This window comes from Hipposideros armiger, unplaced genomic scaffold (assembly GCF_001890085.2).
Source record: "Hipposideros armiger isolate ML-2016 unplaced genomic scaffold, ASM189008v1 scaffold_49, whole genome shotgun sequence".
Lineage (NCBI taxonomy): Eukaryota > Metazoa > Chordata > Mammalia > Chiroptera > Hipposideridae > Hipposideros > Hipposideros armiger.
The window spans coordinates 581,317-605,289 of NW_017731399.1; the positions used below are offsets into that span (position 1 = coordinate 581,317).

Genomic DNA, 23,973 nt, shown 5'->3' on the forward strand with positions numbered 1-23,973 from the left:
AAACACCTTAGAAAAATCATTTTTTTGCACCTCACCATAGTCTGTGGCTGTCAAGTGGACAGCGAGTATTACTCCCCTCCTCTTAGGATAGAGGGAGCCGAGGTAGCAGAGAGAACGGCTGCTTCCCGCTGCCTTTTTCCCCAGCCATTCTGATCACGCTGCCACTCATGCAGACCTCATCTCTAATCTCTCTTCCGAGGTGGATGTGACACCCCGAAGGCTGGGACCAGAATAAAGTCCTCACAAAATACCACGGCATCCACATAGGCTCTGACTGTTTACCTTAGAGATAATGTTAAATCAACCTAAAAGGCTCCTTATAACACATGTGGAAACATCCGCCCCGGCTGTGGGCAGAGAAATCAGGAAGGAAAAAAAAGCTAAATGACACACTCTCCAAAACATAAAACCAGTGACATCCTTCATCTCAGATGAAAGACCTGTTTGCAGATGCCTGACTAGGAAAGGCTATGATGTGATTTAACCCCAAGTTATTCTCCGGGGGCTACTACGTCTTTGTTTGAGAGTAGTCTTTTATATGGGAATTACTGAATCCCTGTCAGCTGCAACCGGTAATCACAAGAAAGGCAAAACCAACGCAGGCTGGCAAAATGCTTCTTCCAGAGTCACCTGTAATAAGTTAAAAACCCGACAGAACACTGTAATAATAAAACCATCTTACCAGAGCACTAGGAATGTACTTTGTAGGCACCCCAGGTTTTCTTTTTTAATCTATTAATTTTATGGCTCACCTGTGAACACAGCTAGAGATCTTACAAACGGTTAGAGCTAGGACGAACCGGAGAACCAGTTCAAATTATTTAGTATTCAGCTAAAAGGAGTGATCCCTATAGAGGTTCAGCGACTTATCCAAAGTCACCTAGTTAATAACAGATGTGACAGGTCTTTAGTCCCCATCACAGCAGGCGACGATCTGCAGCGACGCCAGTAAAGACGTGGATTAGACAGACATGTTCACAAACAGGCGTCTGAGGCGGACACTATTTCCACGTGCAGGCATCATGCGGGGGCCAGGGGCTACGCACTGAATAACTGCTCTTCTCAGTGCTCTGGCTTCTCTGGATTCCAAAAGGCACTTAGAAAATTGTGTGGGACAGAAACCCTGCTGTAGGACTATGGCAACCCTGAGGCCTTTAAAGGAGGGTAAGCTTTCCTTTTTCCTAAAAATCATGGCAGGGGCATCCTGGCTGGCCTCGGGGGGCAAGGAGGACACCACACGGCTCCCTGTTGAGACTCTCTGGGTGAACCTTGAGGAGGACAGCGTCAGGAATCAACGCCCAGAAGCGTGGAGGAAGGCTGGCTGGGAGGTGTACTTGCTAAGGACCTCTTTGCTGTAGAAAGAACGTCACTTGACGTGGCTCTAGTTTATCCCAGTGGACAACTGTAGTAGTTTTGTCATTTGAAAAGGTAACTTGTTGAAGTGTCAGATCAGGTGGAAGAAGCCGTCGGACTGTGTGTTCTCACTCCACCCAGCCTACCCTACATAAACCTCCAAGACTCTGGGAACACTGCACTCCTCATTGCCCTCAGGTGCCTGCATTTCCTTTTAACTTCACACCAGTGGAAGTCTGAATGATGAATTTCCACAAGTTCAGTATCTAGTCCCAGCATGCCCAGATGACATGAGTACGTATGTTTGAAACTTAAATCAATCCTAAGGTTTTGCTTAGCATTTTTCAGCAGCTATAAAGCAAAATGGCCAAATGGTTTTCAAGTAAGTGACTTTTATTTTTCTCTGACATTTCACAGTCAATTTCTACAAAACTTCATACTTCCTCAAAAGAATTCACATTTGGTAAGTAAAATTCTACCCTAAAGAATCCATAGCTGGAAAAACACTTCAATATATGCACGAGAGTTACTTTTCTGCTGAAGGAATCAAAGTCAGACAATAGTATAATCAATAAAAAGCAATGAGAGTAATAAATTACAATGCCATTAAACTCCATTTCCATAACCAATTCAATCAGCAGCTTTTTCTAGATGTGTTTCAATGCTGCCAACAAAATCTGCCACAAGTTCTCTTACGGGTTGGTTTGAGCTAAGAATGGCTTCTCACTTTCAGAAACCAGTCGCTCTGCCGCACTGCTTCACACCAGGTCAAATCATGCATCGATCGCTACGACCACTACTTACAGCCGTGTGCAACCAACAGAGGTCTTTCTGGTCAGCTCCAAGGTCCCTCCATTTGTCGATCTGGCTTCTGGCCCCAAATGTCTGCTCACTTCAGTAGATTCTCCTTCCAAGATCTAGCTTCTCTGCTTGGCTTCGCCTGCTTATAGCTCCACTAGGGGAGGAACGCCCATGCTAAGAGCCTAGAGAGACTTTCGGCACTAAGTTGTAAGATCAGAGAAGAGCTGGGGGTGGTGCTGCTAACTCCCTGCCACTCAGCAGTGAGGACCAATGGTGGCTTTCATCATCTTTTACCATGACAGGAAGGGAAATGCAAGCCTTAATCTAGGAAGAGTCCAAAAGGCTTAGAGTTCCACAGAGGGTTTTTCTGATGGAATAAATGTGGTTCTCAGCAAGTTGTGTTCAGATTTTTGACACTCAGTGAGACTCATGACTGCTGCCCAGGCTGTTCTGAATGCACCTGTCTCTACAGCTTCGTTGCCAAACATATTCTGCCAGAAAGGAAGCTTCTTAGCATGGTGCGCAGAGCAGAGCTGCTGTAGCACCACATGGATTCAGGGGAGGCAAAGAGAGTCGGCCAAGGGAAAATTATTCAAAGGCGCTGAGTCGGGCTAAAGACACATTTGCTCAGATTTTCGAAACTTTCACAAAGCAAATGGCAGGTAATTATTCTGCGCTGACCAGGAGAGTCTAGAGATTTTTACCAAGTTGTAGATTTCTAAATCGGTCATATCTAACTCATACGCGTTTGAGGACAAAGTGTAGGCAATCTGAAGCCTTGTCATTTTTAAATGACCTAGAAAATAAGAGCATTAGCTTCCATCCTTGAGAAAACATTAAGAACGTTTTCCGTGCAGAAAAGGTTAAGCTGGTCATCCAGAACGTATTTAATGATTTTCAAGAGGATGACATTTTTAAATAAGAGGAGAAAAAGTTGGAAAGTTGACTATTTCGAAATCTAGTTTTCCTTTACAAGGAAGCTGATTGTGTTATCAGCTATAAATTCTCCTCACACCCTCCATTCCTAGATAACCAACACCGCACCTCTGGGTTTGCTGCCGATGTCCAACGGAAGAAACACAGAAGACCCTGCTCCACAGTCACTCCAGGTCACTGTGCGACGTGTGGGGCAAACGAACACTCTGGAGTGAAAACTGTTGAGAACGTTTTCCCATTTTTGTGGGCTTATAGTTCATATCCTCAGGGTGACTTTAATCCCGAGTCTATGAAGCTTAATCATCACTTCTTTCCTCATTTATAGAAACAAAAGAGGAATAAGCAGCAGCAGCAGCGGGTTAACTTACACTACACTCTGAGGAACCATGAAGCTACCTTTAAGATTTTCACACATAAAACAGGTTGCATTGTTTCAAAGAGAGGGGGGAAAACGCACAAATTACAGACTCTTCCAGTTTCTGACCAAGAGATGCTAGCCATGTCTACTTTTTTCAGACTCTAAAGTCAAAAAAGCAATTCATCAACTGTAATTCCAGATGGTACTGAATCTGTTCCACACTTTAAAAATCTGAAGTTCTTTTGCCTACCAGTTTAAGTGAAAAGGTCCCTGGCTTGTGATGAAAGTGTTGAGTTGGTTAAATGGTACGACCCTTTCCACTTGACTCTCAAGTTTAAGAAAACAGCTTTAAGTGATTAAGTGCTGGCACCCTAGGCCCAACCTAAGCCCCAATGGCACCGGCGCCCTGATGCAAACACCTCCTCTTTTCTCTGTGGCAAGACATTCAGGGGAAGATCTGTGAAAGGATCCTCATGTCACCTACTCCCTTGCTTGACAGGTGTCACTGTATGCTCATCCATGTCACTGCACCCTTGATCACGGTGAGTGAGTGGGATGGTGGGAGGTGACAGCTAGAAGAGCCCCACACAATCATCTCTCCTGCTCTGCCCCATGATCCAGCTAGGTGCCTGCAGGCTAAGGAAAAGGAGACTCCAGGACACCCCGCATCTGAGGTGCTCAGTGGAACGAAGACATAGGTAAACCGTGCATAGACCACAGGTTAACACAGCAGTCAGGTATTGGCATGTGGCTTCATAAGTGAACTGCTGAACAGTTTACGTTTAGAAGGAAAAGCTCTTACATAAGGTTTGGGAAATAGGAGTAGATAACAGCAAGTTAAAAAGAACCACTCGAGTAACAAGAAAAGATGCCTTCTGTGCTATATGTCTGGGTGATCAGAGAATGCTTCTAGGTCACTGCCAGTATGACTGGCCCCCGATGATAAAGATGCCTGCAGCTTGGCCCAAGCCTGAGGAGCCCTGCTTTTCGTGGCCTCTAAAAAGAGCCGGGTCTGCTCCTTTAGCTGGTCTAGCTCTACCTGAGTTGCTTGGTTCTGACGAATCAACTCCTTGGTTTTCAAAGTGATCTCCAGCAAGCCAGATCTGTGTAGCACTACTAGCGTATTCTGAAAGCGCCTGTGTTTGCTCTGCCGCTGCTCTGAGAAGATATCCGGACTGCAGCAGAGGTGCTCTGCGGCCCATAAAGGTGAGCTATAATTAGCTGACAGCGGTGAGAGGGGAGAGTTGCTCTCTAACCCATGCAGAGTACTGTCTGATGCGCAGACAGGACTGGCGGGGGAAGCAAAGGTCAGACTGGGAGCTTTAGCCACGTGGCTGCTGGACACCGGCTGAAGAGTCTGTGGACTTCCACCTGCCACCAGGGAGGGCACACCCTGCAGAGCTGAGTCCTCAGCAGCCTTGATGCTGGGGGGTGCTGGAGTCGGGGGACTGGACGGCACAGCACCAGTCTTGGTCGGCTCACTGGCAGACAAGCTTGGCCCGCGTCTCTCGGTACACATTTTCTTCCTCACTCCGCTTTCTGCTCGCTCCTTTGGGCTGAGGGAAAGGCCCCTTTTGCCCGGGTGTGGGGCTATTTTGGTGTAAGAATTCAGGATAGGCAAGTAGTTCCTGGAGTCCGACTTTTTCTCACCAGCGTGACATGGGCTGACAGGAGATGGCACAGGCGGATGAAGGAACAGGAGCTGTGGCTGCGCGGAGATCACTTCAAAGGAGGGCTGGACGGTCCACGACTGGAGCTGGGATGAGCTGCCACCCTGAAAGCAAAGGAAAAGAGCAGCATATTACTTGTTACCTGCTGAAAGGATACATGTTCGAAGCTTCTCTCAAGGGGCAAAGCAGAGGTATTTATGACAACTTCACAAATATAACAGCTTTCCTCACATATGGGGTAGCCCTCCTCAGGCATGTCGCTGGAGGAGTGGTTTGAAACTTAATTTGGGTCTGATATCATAGTTTTTTTTAACTTTTCCTAAGGGAAAACTGGAGGAAATACCTATTTTTATCCAAGTGCTATCACTCACAAAAAGAAATTGTAGGTAGGTGAAGTAATGACATAGTTATTTAAGGTCACAACTGAGGTAATGAAAATACAAAAAGTACAATTTAGTGGCATAAGTGAAAACGTGCTAATCTCAAGACTATAAATGTAACTTTACACCAAAATCTATCTTCATTTAGTTACATCTGGAACCTCTTTTACCTAAAAACAACTTGATTAAAAAGTTACATATGGCCAGGAGTCCATGGGCCTCTTTTAAATGCAGTGACACTCAACAACCATAAAACCTTTCACGACAGTAAGAGCCGCCGTGTGCTGGTGCTTACTACAGGCAGGCAGGGTGTGTGATGTTTTACATGGGCTGTCTCCGTAACAGCCCCATGAGGTAGCTATCATTGTCCTGCACAAACAGGAAACTGAGGCATAGAAAGCTGAAATAACTTGCTTTAAGTCAACAAGTTACTAAGTGATAGAGCTGGGATTCCATCCTCTGACTGACTCTAAAACCCATCCTAAGCACTCTGCTATAGTGCCTGTCTTACATTATTTCTCAATTATACATTTTTATTGTTAATTGAAGTACTGATTCAGATAGAAATCTAATAAAGACGGGCATGGCTACCTATTTCCACTATTTAAAAGCCAGTCCAGTTCCAACCTGGTCCCAAAGATAGGAGTGCCGAGGCTAGGCAGAGAGTGAGTCCATGACAGGGTTTCTTATCCTTGGTGGGGCCATTTGATTGAGCTGAAGAAAGCTATCTTCCCACATAGGCACACGGTTCTGCACACATTTCAGCTTCCTGGATGCCTGCCTAGGCACTTTAGGCCAGCTACAGTTCATCTCCTGTGCAAAGGGTGGGATGACCCGGAGAGTCCATTCTGCAGCCCTCTTGGTGTTCAAATATACTCTGGGATGTATGTAAGTAAGCAAGCAATGCTAGGCCTAGCAACCACACTTCCCTCTCAGAGGAGATCCAAAGTCAGGGGTATTTTGAAGTAGAAATGGCTTAGTCCAGCTCAGTCAGAGGCAAAACGTCAGGCTATCCCCCTAGTCACTCATGCTCTAAGGTAGACCTACGAGGCAAACGGATCCAGAAAGCATCTAATGCTCTGTTTGCCTAAGATGATTTCACTCGATTCCTCCTAATGCTGCTGTTATGCCCACTGTCGTAATAGATACTTAGCTTACTTGTTCTAATTATTAGATTTTACAACATATTATTCATGTTGAAATCATCTGAGGGAATACAGGACAAGATGTTTGACTCAGAGAGACTCTCCGAATCATTTCCCATAAAGCCTTCATGTTGAAGATGAGGAAACTGAAGTCCAGGGCGGTTAAGTAATTAACTGTGCGCAAGATCACACAGGCGTGTGGCAGAACTGGAAACAGACTGCAAAAGAAAAGTACCTACAACCAAGCAGCAGTAATCAAGGCATTACACAACCTGCAGAGATTTTAAAAGTATCTCATTATTGTAATGTTGGAGTGTGCTGGGTTCTCGCATGTGTGAAACACAGAAGATGAAACTCCTAGACTACTCCATGAGGTCAGCCTGTCCCCATGCCGCCCATCTCCTGCGGGAGCCCAGCGGCCTTCTGGCTGGTCTGTGTCCTGAAGAATGCAGCTCTGCTGGAAAAGCCTACTCACTCCTCAACTGTGGGCTGTTCTCAGCCCTCTGGAGCTGCCGGCCTCACCTACAACAAAGCCAGCATATAAACTCAGACTCACACGGAAGGGTAACCTGGGAGCCAGAGGGGAAGGCAGATAGAAAAAAAGCCAGGAGAAAGGAAGCCCTGAGAAGCATCACAGCACTGGTGGGGCCTGGACAAGCTCATTTGGGCTCCATCATGTGTCTTTATTCTCTCTCTTCATTTCAACAAGCAGAGCTGTGCTTCCCGCTGAGATGTGATTTGCCAAGCAAAAATCTTCAAATTCTTTTTCCAAACTCACTAGGTTGCCTTGTTGAAAATCAGCTTGTGTTCCCCAGAAATAACCAGGTAATAGTTTTTTAGAAATAGAAATAACTAGTTAAGATGTTAAGGTTTCTTATCAGGCTACAGACATGTATATTCTTCTACCTAAGGTGGGAAGGTCAACAACGTAAGGCCAGATTTCAAATGTCACTAGCTTCAGCAGCCTCAGCAATGGACCCATGGGAGAACTGATACATTTTAGAGCAAAGTAGGGTAAGGTTAAATATTCTTTAACCCGGTTCATATGACTAAGTTCTGTTTCAAACATGGGGACTTAGCTTAGGTTCCCATCTAAATCTTCTTTTCTTTCCTATCTAGACAATAACCACATATTATGCAAAGTTATATAATAAAGCCCGAAACAGAGTGTTTTTCAACAATGCTGTGTGGACACTTCTGGGATAGCCATACTTAAACCAAAGAGCTGCCCTCTCACTAATGACATGACTTTGGCTGATTACTAAGAAAATGCTCAGAATGTGACATGAGAAACATGGAAACTGCCTCGACTTCTCAAACAAATAAATCCTACATTTCTAAATTCCCAGGGCATTTCAAATTAAAAAGAGATTCCTTTGTTTCTACCCTCAATTCTGTCACATATTAGAATGCATTATAAAAGCTGTGACATTTCTGCTTGGTTCCTTTCTGCATGACAAAAGAATTCCGGAGTTCGTCTGGACAAGCTAGGGATATAAAACTAAAACAGTCTCACTGTCTGGAAAATGACAACACATGTCACGGTTCTTGTAGTCCTTTTTAAAAAAACACTGTCAGTAGTTGAAAGGAAACATCCTCTCCCCAGGACAGAAGTAAGCATCAGCGTGGTTCTAATGGTCTGCTTCTAAAATCTCTCCTGGGCAGAGAGGAAGGGCCTGTGTGCACAGGACACTCGGGAACTTTAAATGGCAGAGATGTCAGAAGCTATCAGTCCTCCTCACCTGTTTGACCAGCACATTCTTCATGACGACCATGGGGGACAGTGTAGGGAAGGCGTTGCTTGCAGTCTTGGAGTTCTGCCTTGGCCTCTCTTCCCGGCTCCAGCCCAAGGCACTCAGCATGTCCTCGGACTCCATCTGCTCTGCCGAGCTCAGACATTCTGAGCTCCCATCTGGTGGGCAGAAGAACGGTCAGTTCACTCAGGCTCAAGGCTCAGGGCTCTTAACCAGGGCAGCCGTGGATGCCTTGAAACTGAATCGAACATTTGTGAGGTGGGTTTTTGTGACCTTTTTCGGAGGAGAGGGTCTGTAGCTTTCATTGGCTTCTCAATGGGATCCATAAGCATCACTCTCACCCCAAAAGATTAAGAATCACTGCCCGAGGACTTCCTTTCTAACTCTCTTACAGGCAAAAGCCTGCATCAATTCAGGTTCATGTGAAAGTAAATCATCAGCAATCTACAGGAGAAAGATACCGAAGGCTTCAAAGTTAGTTCATTACTATCAAGAATCTCTTGCTGAAAGGCGAGGGGAGTATGTGTGTAACCTGGGGCAGGATTAGATCTGTAAGAGGCTCTGGGCACAAGATGTAATTATAGTAAAAACAAAACCAATCTGTAAACCTTAAAACTTACATTCATGCTGAAATTAAAATAGCTTCTTCCTAAGTTTTCTAATTGTAAATTCTGGATAAGTTCATCAAAGCTGAAGTTTAAAATGTGTCCGTTTGTGTTGTTCCCTCTAGCTGGTTAAGTACCTCCTTTGCTTGTGTCCTAAATGCATGCTCAGTGTGCCTGCTGTGGGTCCTGCACAATGGGTTACAGACAGGTACCCTCCAAGGCAAAGAAAATAAGGTTGCTCTACATGAAATCCATACAAAAAGGACTTAATTAGCTATCTGCTACAGCAAACCCAAAGACTACTGTAACCCTGCTATTGAGAAGTCTGGGGATACCCTAAATGCTCATCAAGAATCTCGGCGTAGTCTGGATGAGGCAGACTGGAATGTGACTTTAATTTAAATGAGTGCAACTATCAACACTTGTATTTAAATCAGAATCTCCAGGGATACTTTTTAGAAATTATGGATGTTTGTGTCCTCCCCTCAATCTACTGAACTGATTTATCTGGTGCCCAGGCAGGCGTATTTTCACAAAGCGCCGTGAGTTATCCGAATGTGCACCTCTAATAAAGAACCATCAGGCCAGAAACAAAGGCCTCAGGAGCAAAGTGCACACCTGGGGCCTGGATCTCGGTTTTTTAAAGGCCAATCTGCACAAAAAGGAAACCAAGGTTCCTTGGATTCCAAGTCCTTTGCAGGGAAGGTACAAGATGAGTCTGGACATCTTTATTGTCCCAAAAAGCAAGGAAGTACTCAAATGGGGACATGTCAGAAAGACACAGGAGCTATCTATTGATAGAAGGAACTCCCAATGGCCAAATCTGAGACAATTTTAGTATTGAAAAGAATAATGTTAAAGGACTGACAAACTGAATTACAAAAAAATTCGATGAATCCACAGAGATAAAAAAGGGGTGGAGGCGGGAAAGTGCTTCTTTACAGAAGAATGTCAGCTAATAAAATATACAAGGAATAATACAATTAGATGACCATTTTTAAACCATGAATGTAGTAACTGATTCAGGCAAGGATCACCAATGGATGCTAAAACCACTGGGCAAGAGTTTGTTGGGGAACAAGATAGTCACACAGTCTCAAAGACTGGTCCCATAAACTGCTTATAATTACCAAGAGAAAAGGGTACTTTTATAATAAAGAAATCTGGTGTATGCTTACAAACCACCTTTACCAAGTGATCAATAAGCGCATCACCAAGAATAAGACAAATTTAGGAGTCTTATGTGTGCAATGAGGGTATAACATCAAAAATAAAGTATTCTGGTATATATATAAAAAAGTTTATCCTGGGCTGGCCGAGTGGCACACTGGTTAGGAGTTGGCTTGGGACATGCCAGCTCTGAGCAGCAGGGCCCCGGTTCGGATCCCACTTAGGGCTAGTGACGCTACGCCCTCTACAGCTAAGATGGTAAACAACAGCTCGACCTGGAGCTGGGCTGCCATGAGTCGCCAGTGAAGGCGTAGGCTGCAGCCTCTGCTGCAGTGGGCTTCTGTGCTACCGTGAGTGACTGGCAGACGGTGTGAGCGGCTGGCAGCCCCAAGAGCTGCCAAGAGCCGCCATGAGCGGCCGTCCAGTGGCTGGTGACCGATCTGCCTCACCCGGGAAGAGCGCAATGATAATACCAACATGGGCCAGTGAAGCAACGTCCTCCACAACTGGACTGAAGAACAAAAGGACAGCAACTTGTCTTCTATTCCCTGTCCCCAATTCCCCAATGCTGTTCCCCTCCCCCAATTCCCGTATAAAATCTTTAAAAAAAAAAAAAAAAAGTTTATCCTGATTCTAATAACAGGGAAGCTACCAAAAAAGTCCAGTGTGTGAGACATTCTACAAAACAGTCTTAACTCATTCAAAGATGTTGATGTCATAAAAAAAAGAAAGGAAAAGACAAAAAAGGAAAGATGAGGGAGCTGTTCTAGACTAAAAAGGACTAAAAAGACAGAACTAAATGAAATGTACAATCTTCAACCCTGGATCCAAAAGAGACAAAAAGACTCACGGCTGTAAAGGACATTATTGGGACAATGGGAAACTCTGAATATGGACCGCAGCTAATTAATAACTGCAGCTTACATCATACTCCAAGGTAACTGGATAATAACTTGGGCATTGACAAGATCCCTGGCACCTGGCCTAGATGTGGCTGGAGGCATTCACTGAGGTCACTTTCTGGGGCATAACGAATTTGATTAGTTTTAATACTGCCTTATGTCTGAGCACGACAACACTTCTTATAGCACTTTTACATAAGGAAACTGTTGGAAACAGTATCCAAACTTTGGGACACACTACAAAACAACTGGCCTGAGAAAGGTGAAGCTGTTGGAAGGACAGGTGCCAAAATGTCAACAGTACTGGGAGTAATAGGTGGTGGAATAATGGATAACGTTTATTTTCTTCTTTGCACATTTCTAAATTTCTAAGCTTCTACAATGAGTATTACCTTCATGATATGAAAAAGAGACAAAAAACAAATGTGACATTCAAAGAAAAAATGGAGACACTAGGCCTGCAATGTTTCCCAAACCTGTCTGATTACATGAATCACCAGAGACACTTATAAAACAATAAAACCCACATTCCACGCCCTCCCCTCAGACCCTCGATATCACAATCTCCAGGAGAGGGGTCTGGTGAGCAGTATTTTTAACACCCCAGATGAGCCTTATAATGAGGCCACTTGGGAAATGATGCTAAGAGGTAGAGAAGAAAAACCCAAAGGGCTACATGTTGGCCCTCCCTTCCCCAGACCGTCCTTATTCTAAATCCTTGGTCAGTGGGTACTCTGTTCCTCTCTGAGCAACCGTCTATTTATAATTTGGCTTCTCACGCAGCATGCCTACAGGGAGAAAATAAACCAATCTAAGGATGAGGCAGTTTTAGTGTTCCTAACAGCTGCATTTCTCACTATAAGTTAATAAATCAACAGGATGGACTGATTAGTCTCTGTGAGGCTGGATAACAAATCTTCCTCTAGGAGAGGACTCCATCTCAGGATGCTGACCTGGTTAGATCCCCTGGCATCACCCCTCTGCACTCCCTGGGCCAAAATGTTGACACTAGAGCCACAGTCAAGCCATTCCCCTCAGACCTGGAAATAAAAAAGAGCCTCAGCACAAAATTGAACGATTCACTGGGTACGCAGCTAGCCCTTTCAGGTAAAGTTCAAGATAAACTTGTAAGTAAAATTGTTCTACTTTCTTATCTCTAATAGATACTCAAGTTTGGATTTGGGCCAGGGGGCTCATAGTCCAAATATAAAATACACAGATACTGGGAGGATGGGCTGTAGAGAGAAAATGTTTTTAAACACACCCAAATTACTTTCTTAGCAAAAAAGTTACCTTAACAAATTATATATTACTTTTGTTTAATTTGTTACATGCAGTATTTAATTTGTAACATGCAGTATGTTTTTTCTGCAATGTAACTACTCCTAAGAAAAAGGAGCTAAGACAACAGAATTATTAGTATTTAAATGTTTTTTTCCAGTAACCATTTGCAACAATTGAAAATGTAAGATTTCAAGTTGAGTCTGAGTTGAAAAAGATGTCAAATCATTCCTTCGTAACTAACCCCATGGTGACTCTGATGGGTATCCTGCCATATGGCATCAGAATTACCATTTTAAGAGATCGGAGAGCTATTTATTCTGTACATGAAAGCTTCCTATCCTTATCACACAAATGAGTTTTAGGGAAGACCGTTTTCAGGCAAATCATTCATCACAATGTAGAAAGAATAAGGTATGTTTAACCTGAAAATCCAGAGTCCTTATCTGACTCAGTAGCTGCCATGCCGAGTTGACGAGCCACTTTTTTCATCTCTGTGCCTTTGCCTAGTTTGGCCAAGAGTCTTCTGGGGCTCTCTCGGGATGAGTTTTTCTTCTCCATGTTTGACTGGGCTGGAAGTGGATTCACCAGTCCTCTTTCATCTGGAGTGCCCTGTGAAAAACAACAATTACATAAGATGGCAGTGCCTGGATAGCTGAAACAGGTGATCCAAATGGTGAGTAAAGTAAGGGCAAAGAACACTGGCCTCGCCCACTTCCTCTGTATTTTCTCAGAGGTCTCAACGGAAAAGGCTTCAAGTTTACTAAGTAGTAGAAGGGTTTCCACCCAAAAGGAGGTTCGCTGTCCTCTCTGTGCCCTCTAATTTCATTGCAAATTCAAGGCACACAAACCACATTCAGTAGAGGCTTTGTAAACTAACAAAGGGACATGTGATTAGGCTTCTGGAGTGGGGACCTCACCCCGCTCCCTGAGGGACAAGAGGAGGGAATGCCCACCTCAGACAAGGCTTGCTTTCCTAGGACACATCTGCCAGCTCCTGACTTATTACCACCTCCCAAGTGTGGTTTCTCAAATTAACCTTTTACTTCTTTGGATGAGGTACTGAATGGAGTAAAAACAACTCCTTACATATGCATGCTACTTTTTGGCTTAAAAAGCACTTTATGCTCAATTTAGATTACATATAATAGTGCTCTGCTTCTATAAAAGCCCACAACATTACTTCTGTTCTCTCACTTGAGCCTCACAACGTCCTCCTGTTGCTATCCCATTTTACAGAGGAGGACGGTGAGGCTCAGGTAAGTTACCTTGGGTCATTTAAAATATTTATCAAGTGCCCACTGTGAACCAGGCATTGTGCTCGGACTGGGGATACAGGGTGAACTGAACAGACATGGTCCACAACCTTCCTGGAAATGAGTCTGGAGAGAGACAGACATTAATCAAGTAATCACACAATGAATTACTATTTTGATAGCAGCTATAGGGGAGAGGCTAGCAGTTTGGAGGGACAGGGAAGGGAGGAAAGTGACATGTAACCGGGACCTGGAGTTAGTGGGGGTCAGCCCCGGAAGGGGGCTGGGTAGGGTGGAAGTGTGAAGGCCCTAAGGGAACGAGGAGCCTGACACATTCAGAGCCAAAAGGCCAGAGCACAGTGCATAGGGTGGAAGGCCATGCCCTGACCGTCAGTGCCCTGTAACCAAATTTGTAAGGATGACTTTGGATATTAAGAGCAATGGTAAGTCATGGAAGGACTTTAACCAGGAGAGTGACAAGACCAGATCTGCATTTTAAAAGCATTTTGGTTGCTGGACTGAATGGAGAGAGACCAGAGTGGCGTTGAGATCATCTAGATACTGCTATACTACTGAGTCCACAGTCCGGGTGAATTAAGATGGTGGCAGTGGAGATGGAGAGAAGTGAACAGGTTGGAGACATATTTAGGAGGCTCACTTGATGGGGCTTGGTCATTGTTTGCTTGGGGGCAGGGGTACACGGTGGGACCATTTTCTAAGCTCGGGAGCCCAAGAAGAACATAGAAGGGATAGGGTGGGTGGCCAGGCTCGTTCAGTTTAGGCCATGCAGAGAGAGGTGACTGGCTGTGGGTCATCCAGGTGGAGATGCAGGGTAGGCTGTCACAGGTACATGTTGGGAGCCCTGCAAGAAGCCTAGATTTGCCCCAGTGACACATAGCTAGTCCATAGCAGAAGCATAACAAGGCTGACAGTGCAAAGAGTTAAACAAATGAGCCCTTCAAAGGGCTGGCAGAGGCTGAAAACTTTCCAGACATTTTAACAAGGCCATTTGAGTCAGCGATGAATGGAGCTGTAAGGCTGGCATGATAAGAACACAAAGGATACAACAGGGCTAAAGGGAACAGAGGGCCAACAGGGAAAATGACAATAATAATGAAATTAGGTAGGTGTTGGTGTGAGTGTTTGAAATCCTAACCTCCAAAGATGATGGTATTAAGAGGTGGTGCTTTTGGGAGGTGCTTAAGTCATGAGGGTGGGGCCCTCCTGAGTAGGGTTAGTGTCCTTATAAAAGAGGATCCAGAGAGGTCCATGGCCCCTTCCACCGTGTGAGGACACAATGAGCAACCCGTGACCCAGAAGCGGGTCCTCACCTGACCGTGCCGGCGCCCCGATCTGACTTCCAGCCTCTACAACCACGAGAAATAAATTCCTGTATTTATGAGCCACCTGGTCTGTGGTATTCTGCTATAGCAGCCCAAGCGAGCTAAGATAGTAGGTGTCAGCAATGCCCGGTGACATTTTAATTCGCAATCTACTCACAACTCCATCCATTTGTCCTTCTGAGAGCAGCAGAGAAACACAAGCCCCCTGCCAAACAGCACTGTATCGGAATAGCCTGAAATGCCAAGGCTGAACATTTCTGCTAATACAGGATCTTGTGAAGAACATCTACTCCGGAAGCAGAGGAGAGATTCAAGATAAAATTAAACCAACGACAAGGATACTTATGAGCAACCCTCTTGCTCATGCTTTTGCGTTCAGTAGACATGGACTAAAGGGAACATACGCTGATCTGAATTAGACTGAATTTTAAACACAATTCCAGGTAAAAATGATTTTGTACCATGTCAAACTCAATTAACGGAACTGGTTTTCCCATTCAATCCATGTCAAACCAAGTCCTCTTTGACAGGTCACAGGTTCAGTCCTATGTGCATAAGAGATAAATGGCACTGTCATATCTGGTAGAGTACCATGCAAAAGCAATGCCTCTCTATTGGACGGCCATGGACAAGCGCAACAGCAAGGACAATGCAGTCTAAAAAGTAGACTAAAATGTAAAAGTATATCTCTAATTGAATCAGCGTCCTTTTGTATGAAACCCAGCAAGTGTGCATGGTTTCATTTTCCTGAAATAATACTGTCTGAAAATGAATAGGCTTCTTCAAAATGGAAGTAGATGTAGCTTGTGGATGGGCAATCAGACTTATTCAAGCCTAAGCCTGTGTTGATTAAGTTGAGGAAGGCAGCCCATGTTAGGTGCAACTAACTAACAACTTGACAAAGTTTCACATCTTACTAAATGTGGATTATTTTAGGTATTTTAGGTAAAGCATCCCAATTTAGTCTTCTTCAGTCCTGTGACAAGAGAAAAGGTCTGGCTGCTGTTGTTAAAGTGTAGTCAATGGCGCTACAAAAGATACGCAGGAATTTATTCTGGCCCATCGAGAATATGCAGGACAACATTGATTGTGGAATCAAAATACTGAAACATTGACAAATGTGTTAAAAGGAGAACAGATGCTAAAATTTTAGATCCTGGGGAACTGGCGGCAGTTGGAAATAAAGAACACATAGTCTACTTTACAATAGTAAATTAACTACTTTGGATGTTAAAGTGACTAAAAATATGAAAGCCTGTGTCCTAAGTTCTCTTTAAGCAGCAGAAAGTCTTAGTGTCCCAGGGAAGTTCAGGTGGGGTGGAGAGTGAAGGGCTACATCCCACCTTGACCTCTCTTCTCTGATAGAGGCACTTCCTTCCCAGAAGTGGTACTGAGGACATCAATTGGCTGGTGAACAACAGACCCACTCATACACAGCACCAGATGAAGCTCGCGACAGACAAGCAGCAGAGAGTCAGCATTCACTACACGTGCGCTCAAACCCTGGGCAAAGTCTGAAAACCTCAAGATTTTTTTCCTCCTCGGTATTTTTACAATAAAGTTAACTGCTCATAAGCTGACTCGGGGTTGAAAATGGGTTACCAAGCTCTTACCCACATGTGCCATCTCTGTTTCCTGGCACAGACTGGAAACCACTAACACTGCTTTACAAACACCTCAGATCTGCATTAAAAGGACTCCAACTTAAGCTCCCCAAACTGTCAGGATCAACCCTAACTGGGCCTCTTATAAGTGCAAACGTAACACAGCGTCCAAAGGTTCTCCGAGAGAACAGTACACACTAAAACTTATAAAGGAAAGTGAATATAAATATAGAGGGTTTATATAAATAGATATAAAATTCTAACAAGTACTCCATACCACTTGGCTCTTCCATTTTTGCACTTCTTACCTTACAGTCTAATTATTTGTCTCCTCAACCTCAAGAGTTGTGTTTTCATCTTTGCAACCTCAGCCCCCAACAATGTGTGAGGTGCTCAACAGAATAATAAATTCCTACCAATTTTCTGTCCTGCTGAGCCTCACTAACAGCCCTAGCAATTTAGCTGTCACTGAAATACCTGAACAGCTTGAAAGTCAAGATTCTGCATTTCCAAACACCAGAGTCACCTAAAGATCTAACTTCCAGGTCTGGTCTCCTGCAGGAAGCAGATATCTCATGTACCCCTTATTATATGATGAAACCTCAGGGATAAATCCACCAACTAAATTAAGGTTGGTCTAATCCACAATCTCTATGATGATTTAGGATTATGATAAAAGGGAGACCCAAAGTTTACAAGGAAATGATCTGATATGTTACTCTCAGATCTCGCCTTTCATAGATACTTGGCAACTTTCCTGAGAGCTCAAGTTTCTTTTAAAATGTGTCACATGTATAACACGCCTGCACGGATAAAGGTGTGAGGAGAAAGCCAAAGCAGGAGCTTAAATACAATAGAGGCAAGGCCGTAAAAAATTAAGACCTTACCCCAGAAAACCAAGAGTAATCCCAATTAGAATTATAAATACATTACTACAATAGGTTTTCTCTGAAGTCATTTTCTCTTGGTTTGCACATTTGAAGATACCACTCTGGAGGAATGTCTGTGTATTTTAACAGAGAACACCTCCCCCAATCTACCTAAATCTCTAATATTCACCTTCCCTTTCATAGCCATTTTGATTCTTCAACTTGGCTGCACATTCACGTCCAAGATCCTGAACCCCGACCCCATACAACATCCTCTGTTTGGAACCAAGTGAGACTCGCTCCACCCTCCTCTTCCACAGAGGAGATAAGATTAGAGAACTTCCCTCAAACCCCCTGCTTCCAGAAGGGTTCACAGTAACTGCCCACCTCCCCATTCGCACCAGCCCACGCTGCATCTGTGCCAGGCAGCAGGAGTACCCTCCAGGCATCCACCAGCCTGCCAGCTCAGCAGGGCAGAACTGGGCAGACCCTAGGACTGTGCTGTGACTGGCATACCACCAGCCTCCCAGGGCAAACGCCCAGGCGATGCATACTGCCAGGACTTGGGCAATAACAGGGAGCCTGACTGCTGCCTGTGCCCTGAGCCTGGATCAGAGCTTCCCCCAACCCACCCACTAAAACTACTAACTCCTCACTCAGCACTGCCCACCTCCCATCCCACCTCCCCAGCCCCTGGCACCACTGCCTGGCCAGCAGGCCCAGTGGGTGACAGCAGGAAAAGACAGCACACCTGTGCCTCGGGCCCAGAACGGGGCGCTACCCCCACCCTAAAACTGTAGTCCCGGACCCTCACCAGGTTACAGCTCCGGCACCCCCTCATCTGCCCCATTTCCCTGCCCCTCTGCTCACAGGCCAGCAGGCCTCCGGGCTCTCCCCTCACCCCTCGCCAAGCCCAGCAGGCTGCTGCCCGCAGGGCTAGACCGGGGCCCACACGCCCCACAAGTCTTATCCCGCTGGCTGCACACACAAGGCCCCCGGCCCGTCCACAGCCCCCTCTTCACCCGTGATTCCTTCTTCCCCCGCAGTCCTACCCCTCGCAGCCAAACCAACTAAATGGGGGAGAGACACACATTTGACCCTCGGTTCCCCGAAAGTCCCGGTTCTCCCACTTGCCGACTTCGCGTCCCTCTTCTGTCCCCTACTCCCACCTCCTTGCCACACACTCCTCGCCCACACCCTCCCCCTGCGTGCCCAGTCCTTTCTCACCTAGGGTCGGGGTCGCCGCTCCAAGACCGGCCCCGCGGCTCGCGTGGCGCATGCGCGAGCCCGGCCCCGCGGTTCCATGACAACCCCGTGGTCGCCGTGTATCAAGCTATCCCACCGGCCTCCCGCCCCTTTCTCCTCCTCCCGCCTCCGCGGCAGCTCCCGCCGGCCACGTGACCCGGCTCGGACGTCCCGGCACCATGGAGACGGCTCGCTGTGCTCCTAGAAGGGCCCTCGGAGGCGCACCCTGTTCCCGCCTCCGCCGGAAGGCGCCTCCCGCCAGCCTCTCAGAGGGCGCAGACGTCCCGAAGAGGCTGGCGCTCTCTCTGCGGAGGGCGGGCGTCTCTATGGTTGCTTCCCCCGGCCCCGCCGCCATTTTGTAGGGGGGAGAACCTTGAGTCTTGAGCCGTTGGGGCAGGGTTTCGAGGCGGGGTTTGGAGAAACTGGCGTCTAACAGACAGGACAGGAGGTGTGATTCTGCGGGAGCGGGTGGAGGTTAGCCGGGGTAAACGGCTCTCTCGGTTTGTACGCCGGGACAGCGGTAGCGTCGGGGACCGAGACGGGCCATGCTGGCTGGCACGCGAGCCCGTGGCGGCGGCGCCCGGCGGACAACGTGCCCCGACCGCCTCGCGCGCTGCTCACGTTTCTGCCACGCCTGTCGCGGCGGTGGGTTTGCGTTCCCTACTACGTCTGTAGACGGTGCTCCACGAGGCCGGACGCAATGAGTGTTTTTGGTGGATAGTTTCATGTCGTTTGATGTATGACTCACTTTGTCTCGTCGGACTGCCCGGGATACTGGGTTTTGTATGGACGCTGTTGCTCATGCCAGCTCTTGGTGAATCGTCATGATGAACACACGTGTAACAGCTAAAGAATAAAAGGGTGTAGGATCGACTGGAATTGTGATGCTTGGAATCAGGGAGGGTTACTGCTTAGATTAGGAAATATCCCTTCACTGGTGAAAAAGGGGACACGGCTGAATTGAAGAGGCTGACAGGAGGAGGCAAGCCCTAGAGCTGCCCTGTCCAGTAGGGTAGCCACTAATCACGAGGGGGTATTGAACTAAATAAAATGAAACAAACGTGTTTTTTTTCAGTTTCTCCATCCTAGCCACATTTCAAGTCCTCAATAGCCACATGTAGCTAATGGCTACTTGATTGCACAGCTCAGGTTATAGCACGTTGCAAGCATCACAGAAACTTGTTTTGAACACCGCAGGTCTAGGTGAGGCAGGGGGAACTGGCCGATGTAGGTAATCCCAGCCTGTCTAACCGGTGCTAAATCATAGTTAATCACCTTAGTCCTCCAGACACGGATAATGCTAATGCATTGCTAGGTATGAATGTATTAGCATAAACTCTACGAACAAATAATAACTGAAACCCTACAGCGTGTGAGGCTTTTGTTTAGGGGATTTAGGGAGTGAAAGCAATAGTTAACAATTATCCAGCAATTAAGAGCCAGGCAGCCTCACATGTATTCTCATGATGCCTCTACAAATTTAGAGGTTGGTGCTATTATCATTTTTAGTTTATAGATGAGGGCACTGAAGTGATACAACTAATACTGGGATCTTAACCATTAAGCCCTATTGCCTCTTTCTGAGGCAGGATAAAACAGCCTTTGCCTTCAAATAAATACCTTAGAATTTTATATAAGAACATTATATAAGAAATAAAGACATGCTACTATATAATACATTATATAGAACATTATATAAGAAATAAAGACATGCTACTATATAATACACAGTATGAGAGAATAATAAATGCCAGAGGATTCTGAACAAAGTCTAATTAATAAAATTCAGGGAGTAAAAACTAACCTTCAGCTTGTGTTTTGTTTGTTGTTGGAGGAGGAAGAGACCAGGACGGAAAGCATTTAGAAAAACAGATAAAAGTTGGATTTATAGTAATGGAAATGGATGGGAGCATAATGAATACGAGGCAAAAGAATAAATAAGCAAAACCAGAAGGATTATTTTAGTCCTGCAAAGGTGCAAATAAGTCAGACTTCCCTGATTTTACCTATTTTATGAGCAAACAACCACGTTATGTCTATAAATTTAACTTCAGAAACAAATTTGGTAATGGAACCAAATCAGACCAATTTACTGATAGGCATGATTTTTATTGAGCTGCTGTATGGTTCTATATAATTAGATATATATAAAAAGCAAGTCATGAAAATGGATATTTTTATATAGCCAAACCAGTGTAAAAATTTTTCTTCCTTTCTTTGTTAGTTCATCAGATTGGAAATTAGCATCTCCGTTGATACGTTTCCTGGTGCCATGAGTTCCTTAACCTTTGCTGTCACATGCTTGTTTAGGCTGAGGTTCCTATGAAGGGGAGTGGGTTTTGAAGCACCACTTGCTGTGCAGTCTTTCCAGTTTGATCCAATACCAATTGTGGTTCATTTTGCCACCACTACTGCCAGCAGGGGGAGACCTGCTCCCTTCAATGCTGTACTTAGGGATTTGCAAGTAGACTTCTTTCTCAGACTAGATCAGAAACTGCACCTACTCTCATCATTAAATTGTTACCTGCCACTGTCCATGTCAGGTTTTGAGTTTTCAGTCCTGCCTAGGATGCCATGAAGAGTTAACCTTGTACTGAGTTTTATTTGAAGATATTTTAAAGTATACAATATAAAAATGTATAAATAATTGTTTAATACTTAATTTTAAAGTCAAATTTAAAATTAAAGTTATTTTTAAATTATTTAAAAATAATTAAAATGCCATATTTCCCCATGTATAAGACACCCCCATGTATAAGACGCACCTTAATTTGAGGGCCCGAAATTTGAAAAAAAATGTATTACATAAAGTTATTGAACTCAAGTTTTAGTCATCATAAAATTCATACAACTCCTATCACTGTCAAAACTCCCAACCATTAGCTTATCCTCATCTGTGTCTGATGACGAATCACTGTCTTCATGTATTCCCTCTTATGGCCTTCTTCTGCCGTGGCGTTTTCAGTAGGGTTTCTTCTCGTAGCCAGTCTCGGGTTGTTTTCTCAGTTGGAGGAGGACCAAACTTACGTTCAGAAGCACGATTTCCATTCACTTTTGCAAACTGGATCACTTTTTTTTTTTAAATTCTTTTATTGGGGAATTGGGGGATGGGAACAGCACTGGGGAATTGGAGGAAGGGGAACAGACAAGTTGCTGTCATTTTGTTCTTCAGTCTAGTTGTGGAGGATGTACTTGCACTGGCCCAAGTTGGCACCATCGTTGGGCTCTTCCCGGAAGAGGCAGATCAGTCACTGGCTTCTGGATGGCCGCTCACGCTGGCTGCTGTCTACACACGGTAGCCCATGGCAACCCACTGCCACAGGGGCTGCAGCCTACGCCGTCGCTGGCGACTCATGACAGCCCAGCTCCAGGTTGAGCTGTTGTTCAGCATCTGAGCTGTGGAGAGCAGTGTCACTGGCCCTCATATGTGGGATCCGAATCAGGGCCCTCTGGCGTCCCAAGCCAGTTCTTAACCATCGCGCCACTTGGCCGGCTCTGGGTCACTTTTAACTTGAACTCAGCACTGTACGAAAGTCTTTTCTGAGCCATTTCTGGGCAGAACGTGGCAAAACGTAACCTACCCTAATATACTGGTAAGAAGTGCAAAAAATGAGCGCAAAGACAACAAGCATGAAAAAGCGGGAAATGCAAGTAAAAAAACCTACAACCACTGTATAAGATGCACCCAGTTTTTAGACCCCAAATTTTTTGAAAAAGGGTGCATCTTATACATGGGGAAATATGGAAGTGTAATAGCAGTGAAAGTATTCAAAGGATCTAGTTTCAAATCCTAGTTCCTATCAATAATATTTTATAAAAGAAGAAGCATTTCAGTATCTTCCCGAACATATACACAAGGAAGGAAGTTGGACCATAATCTCATAATTTAAAAATTGAATAATTTCCGCCTTATGAAAAATTCATTGCATTATTCTTACTTTTTTTCAATTTTGCTGAGGACCTGTGGAAACCACTGCAAGAACTGGCATCGATTCTTGGACCAGCATTTGAGAACCATCTATTTTATTTTTCTGAACTTTAATTTGGCCATCTGTAAAACAGTTATATTCTATTCTGGATCTAGCATTATTAGTGCTAGCCACTTTACAGTTTTCAAAAGAGGACTTGATGGGATGGTAGGTGTGTATATGCTCCAGAGTCCCAGAGCCATGAGTTAGTGAGAGAAGAGGAGAGAGGCTATGGCCTGTGCATGGGCAGAGGGATCTACAGGTCCCAGGCTGGCAGAGGCAAAGGTGGGTGACAGCTGGATGCATGGTCCTTTTTTCCGCGGGTGACTACGCCCCACACCAGCCAGGTTGGTTCTTGGCTCATATTGTAAGGCAATATCTGGGAGAGCAGCAACACTGAAAGGATAACTGAGGTTACAGTCAGGGCGCTAATATATAGGCACAGGTTTGATTTCAGGAGCAATGGAAGCCCTCCCAAATAGCTCTCCATCTTTTTGCCAATACCTGGAATTCCTTCAAGTATAATTGCTCAACTTGCAAATATGCTAGAACCCAAGACAAATTTCTTTCCTAACCACTAACAGAGTGCTTACTATGCCAGACACTGTCCTAAGTGATTTGCTTAGATTTATTCATTTAATCTTCACACAGTCCTATGAGATGTTTGTGGTGTCATTATTCTCATTTTATAGAGGAGAAAACTAAGAGGCCGTGTCACTTGCCAAGGTCACTGGTTGTAGGTAGGTGGTGGAGCCAGGATTTGAATTCCAGAGTTCTTCATTTTAGCCACCCTGCTAGACTGCCTCAGGTACTATCATACCCTTTCCTACTGTGCTGAGGCCAATGGGGAGCCCGACGGCATTGGGTACAAGCACTGTGTGGAAAAGGATACCAGGAATGGAGTCTGGGCTCTATAAAGGCAAACTTTTGCAGAAAACACCTTCATCTGGTCCTCTTTCCTTTCACTGCATATGATAGAGATATTTAGGGTGTGTGTGTGTGTGTGTGTGCTGATTTCAAACTACTCAACAGCTGCCTTTTACTTCGTGGAAAGATTTTAAAAGTGTCATCTCCCTCTCCCCCCGCCCCCACCCCACCCTAACCCCCCAGTAAGAAGTCTTTGGTTTAAACTCACAACTTCTTTTTCTCTAGATGACTCAGAAAGTTCTTCAGTTGCCCATCTGTGCGGAACCATACAGATTCTCCTCAGGCTCATATCTTGCCTTATAGGCACCCCTCCCTCTGTAAACAGCCTTAGGGGCCCAGCTGCTTTTCCCAGCATGGTATTGCCCCAAGGAAGGGAGCGCAGGCTATCACAGCAAAGCCAGATGGA

General features: G+C 45.2%; 1 protein-coding gene across 7 annotated transcripts in view; it reads right to left on the bottom strand.

The window, feature by feature from the left end:
- Window positions 1–1,725: 1,725 nt before the first annotated feature.
- CIPC (CLOCK interacting pacemaker) overlaps window positions 1,726–23,973 on the bottom strand; it is a 67,137-nt gene continuing 44,889 nt past the window's right edge. For 4 of the 7 annotated variants that reach the window (XM_019640304.1, XM_019640303.1, XM_019640305.1 and 1 more), the window contains exons 3-5: window positions 12,781–12,967; window positions 8,386–8,555; window positions 1,726–5,222 (exon numbers count right to left, since the gene is read on the bottom strand). In XM_019640304.1, coding sequence (XP_019495849.1) covers window positions 4,329–5,222; window positions 8,386–8,555; window positions 12,781–12,967 — 1,251 coding nt within the window. In that variant the 3' untranslated portion in view covers window positions 1,726–4,328. Of the gene's footprint in view, window positions 5,223–8,385; window positions 8,556–12,780; window positions 12,968–13,623; window positions 13,930–18,518; window positions 18,569–18,654; window positions 18,805–23,973 lie in introns of those variants that run through there. The other 3 variants (XM_019640307.1, XM_019640309.1, XM_019640308.1) reach the window with 3 other exon arrangements.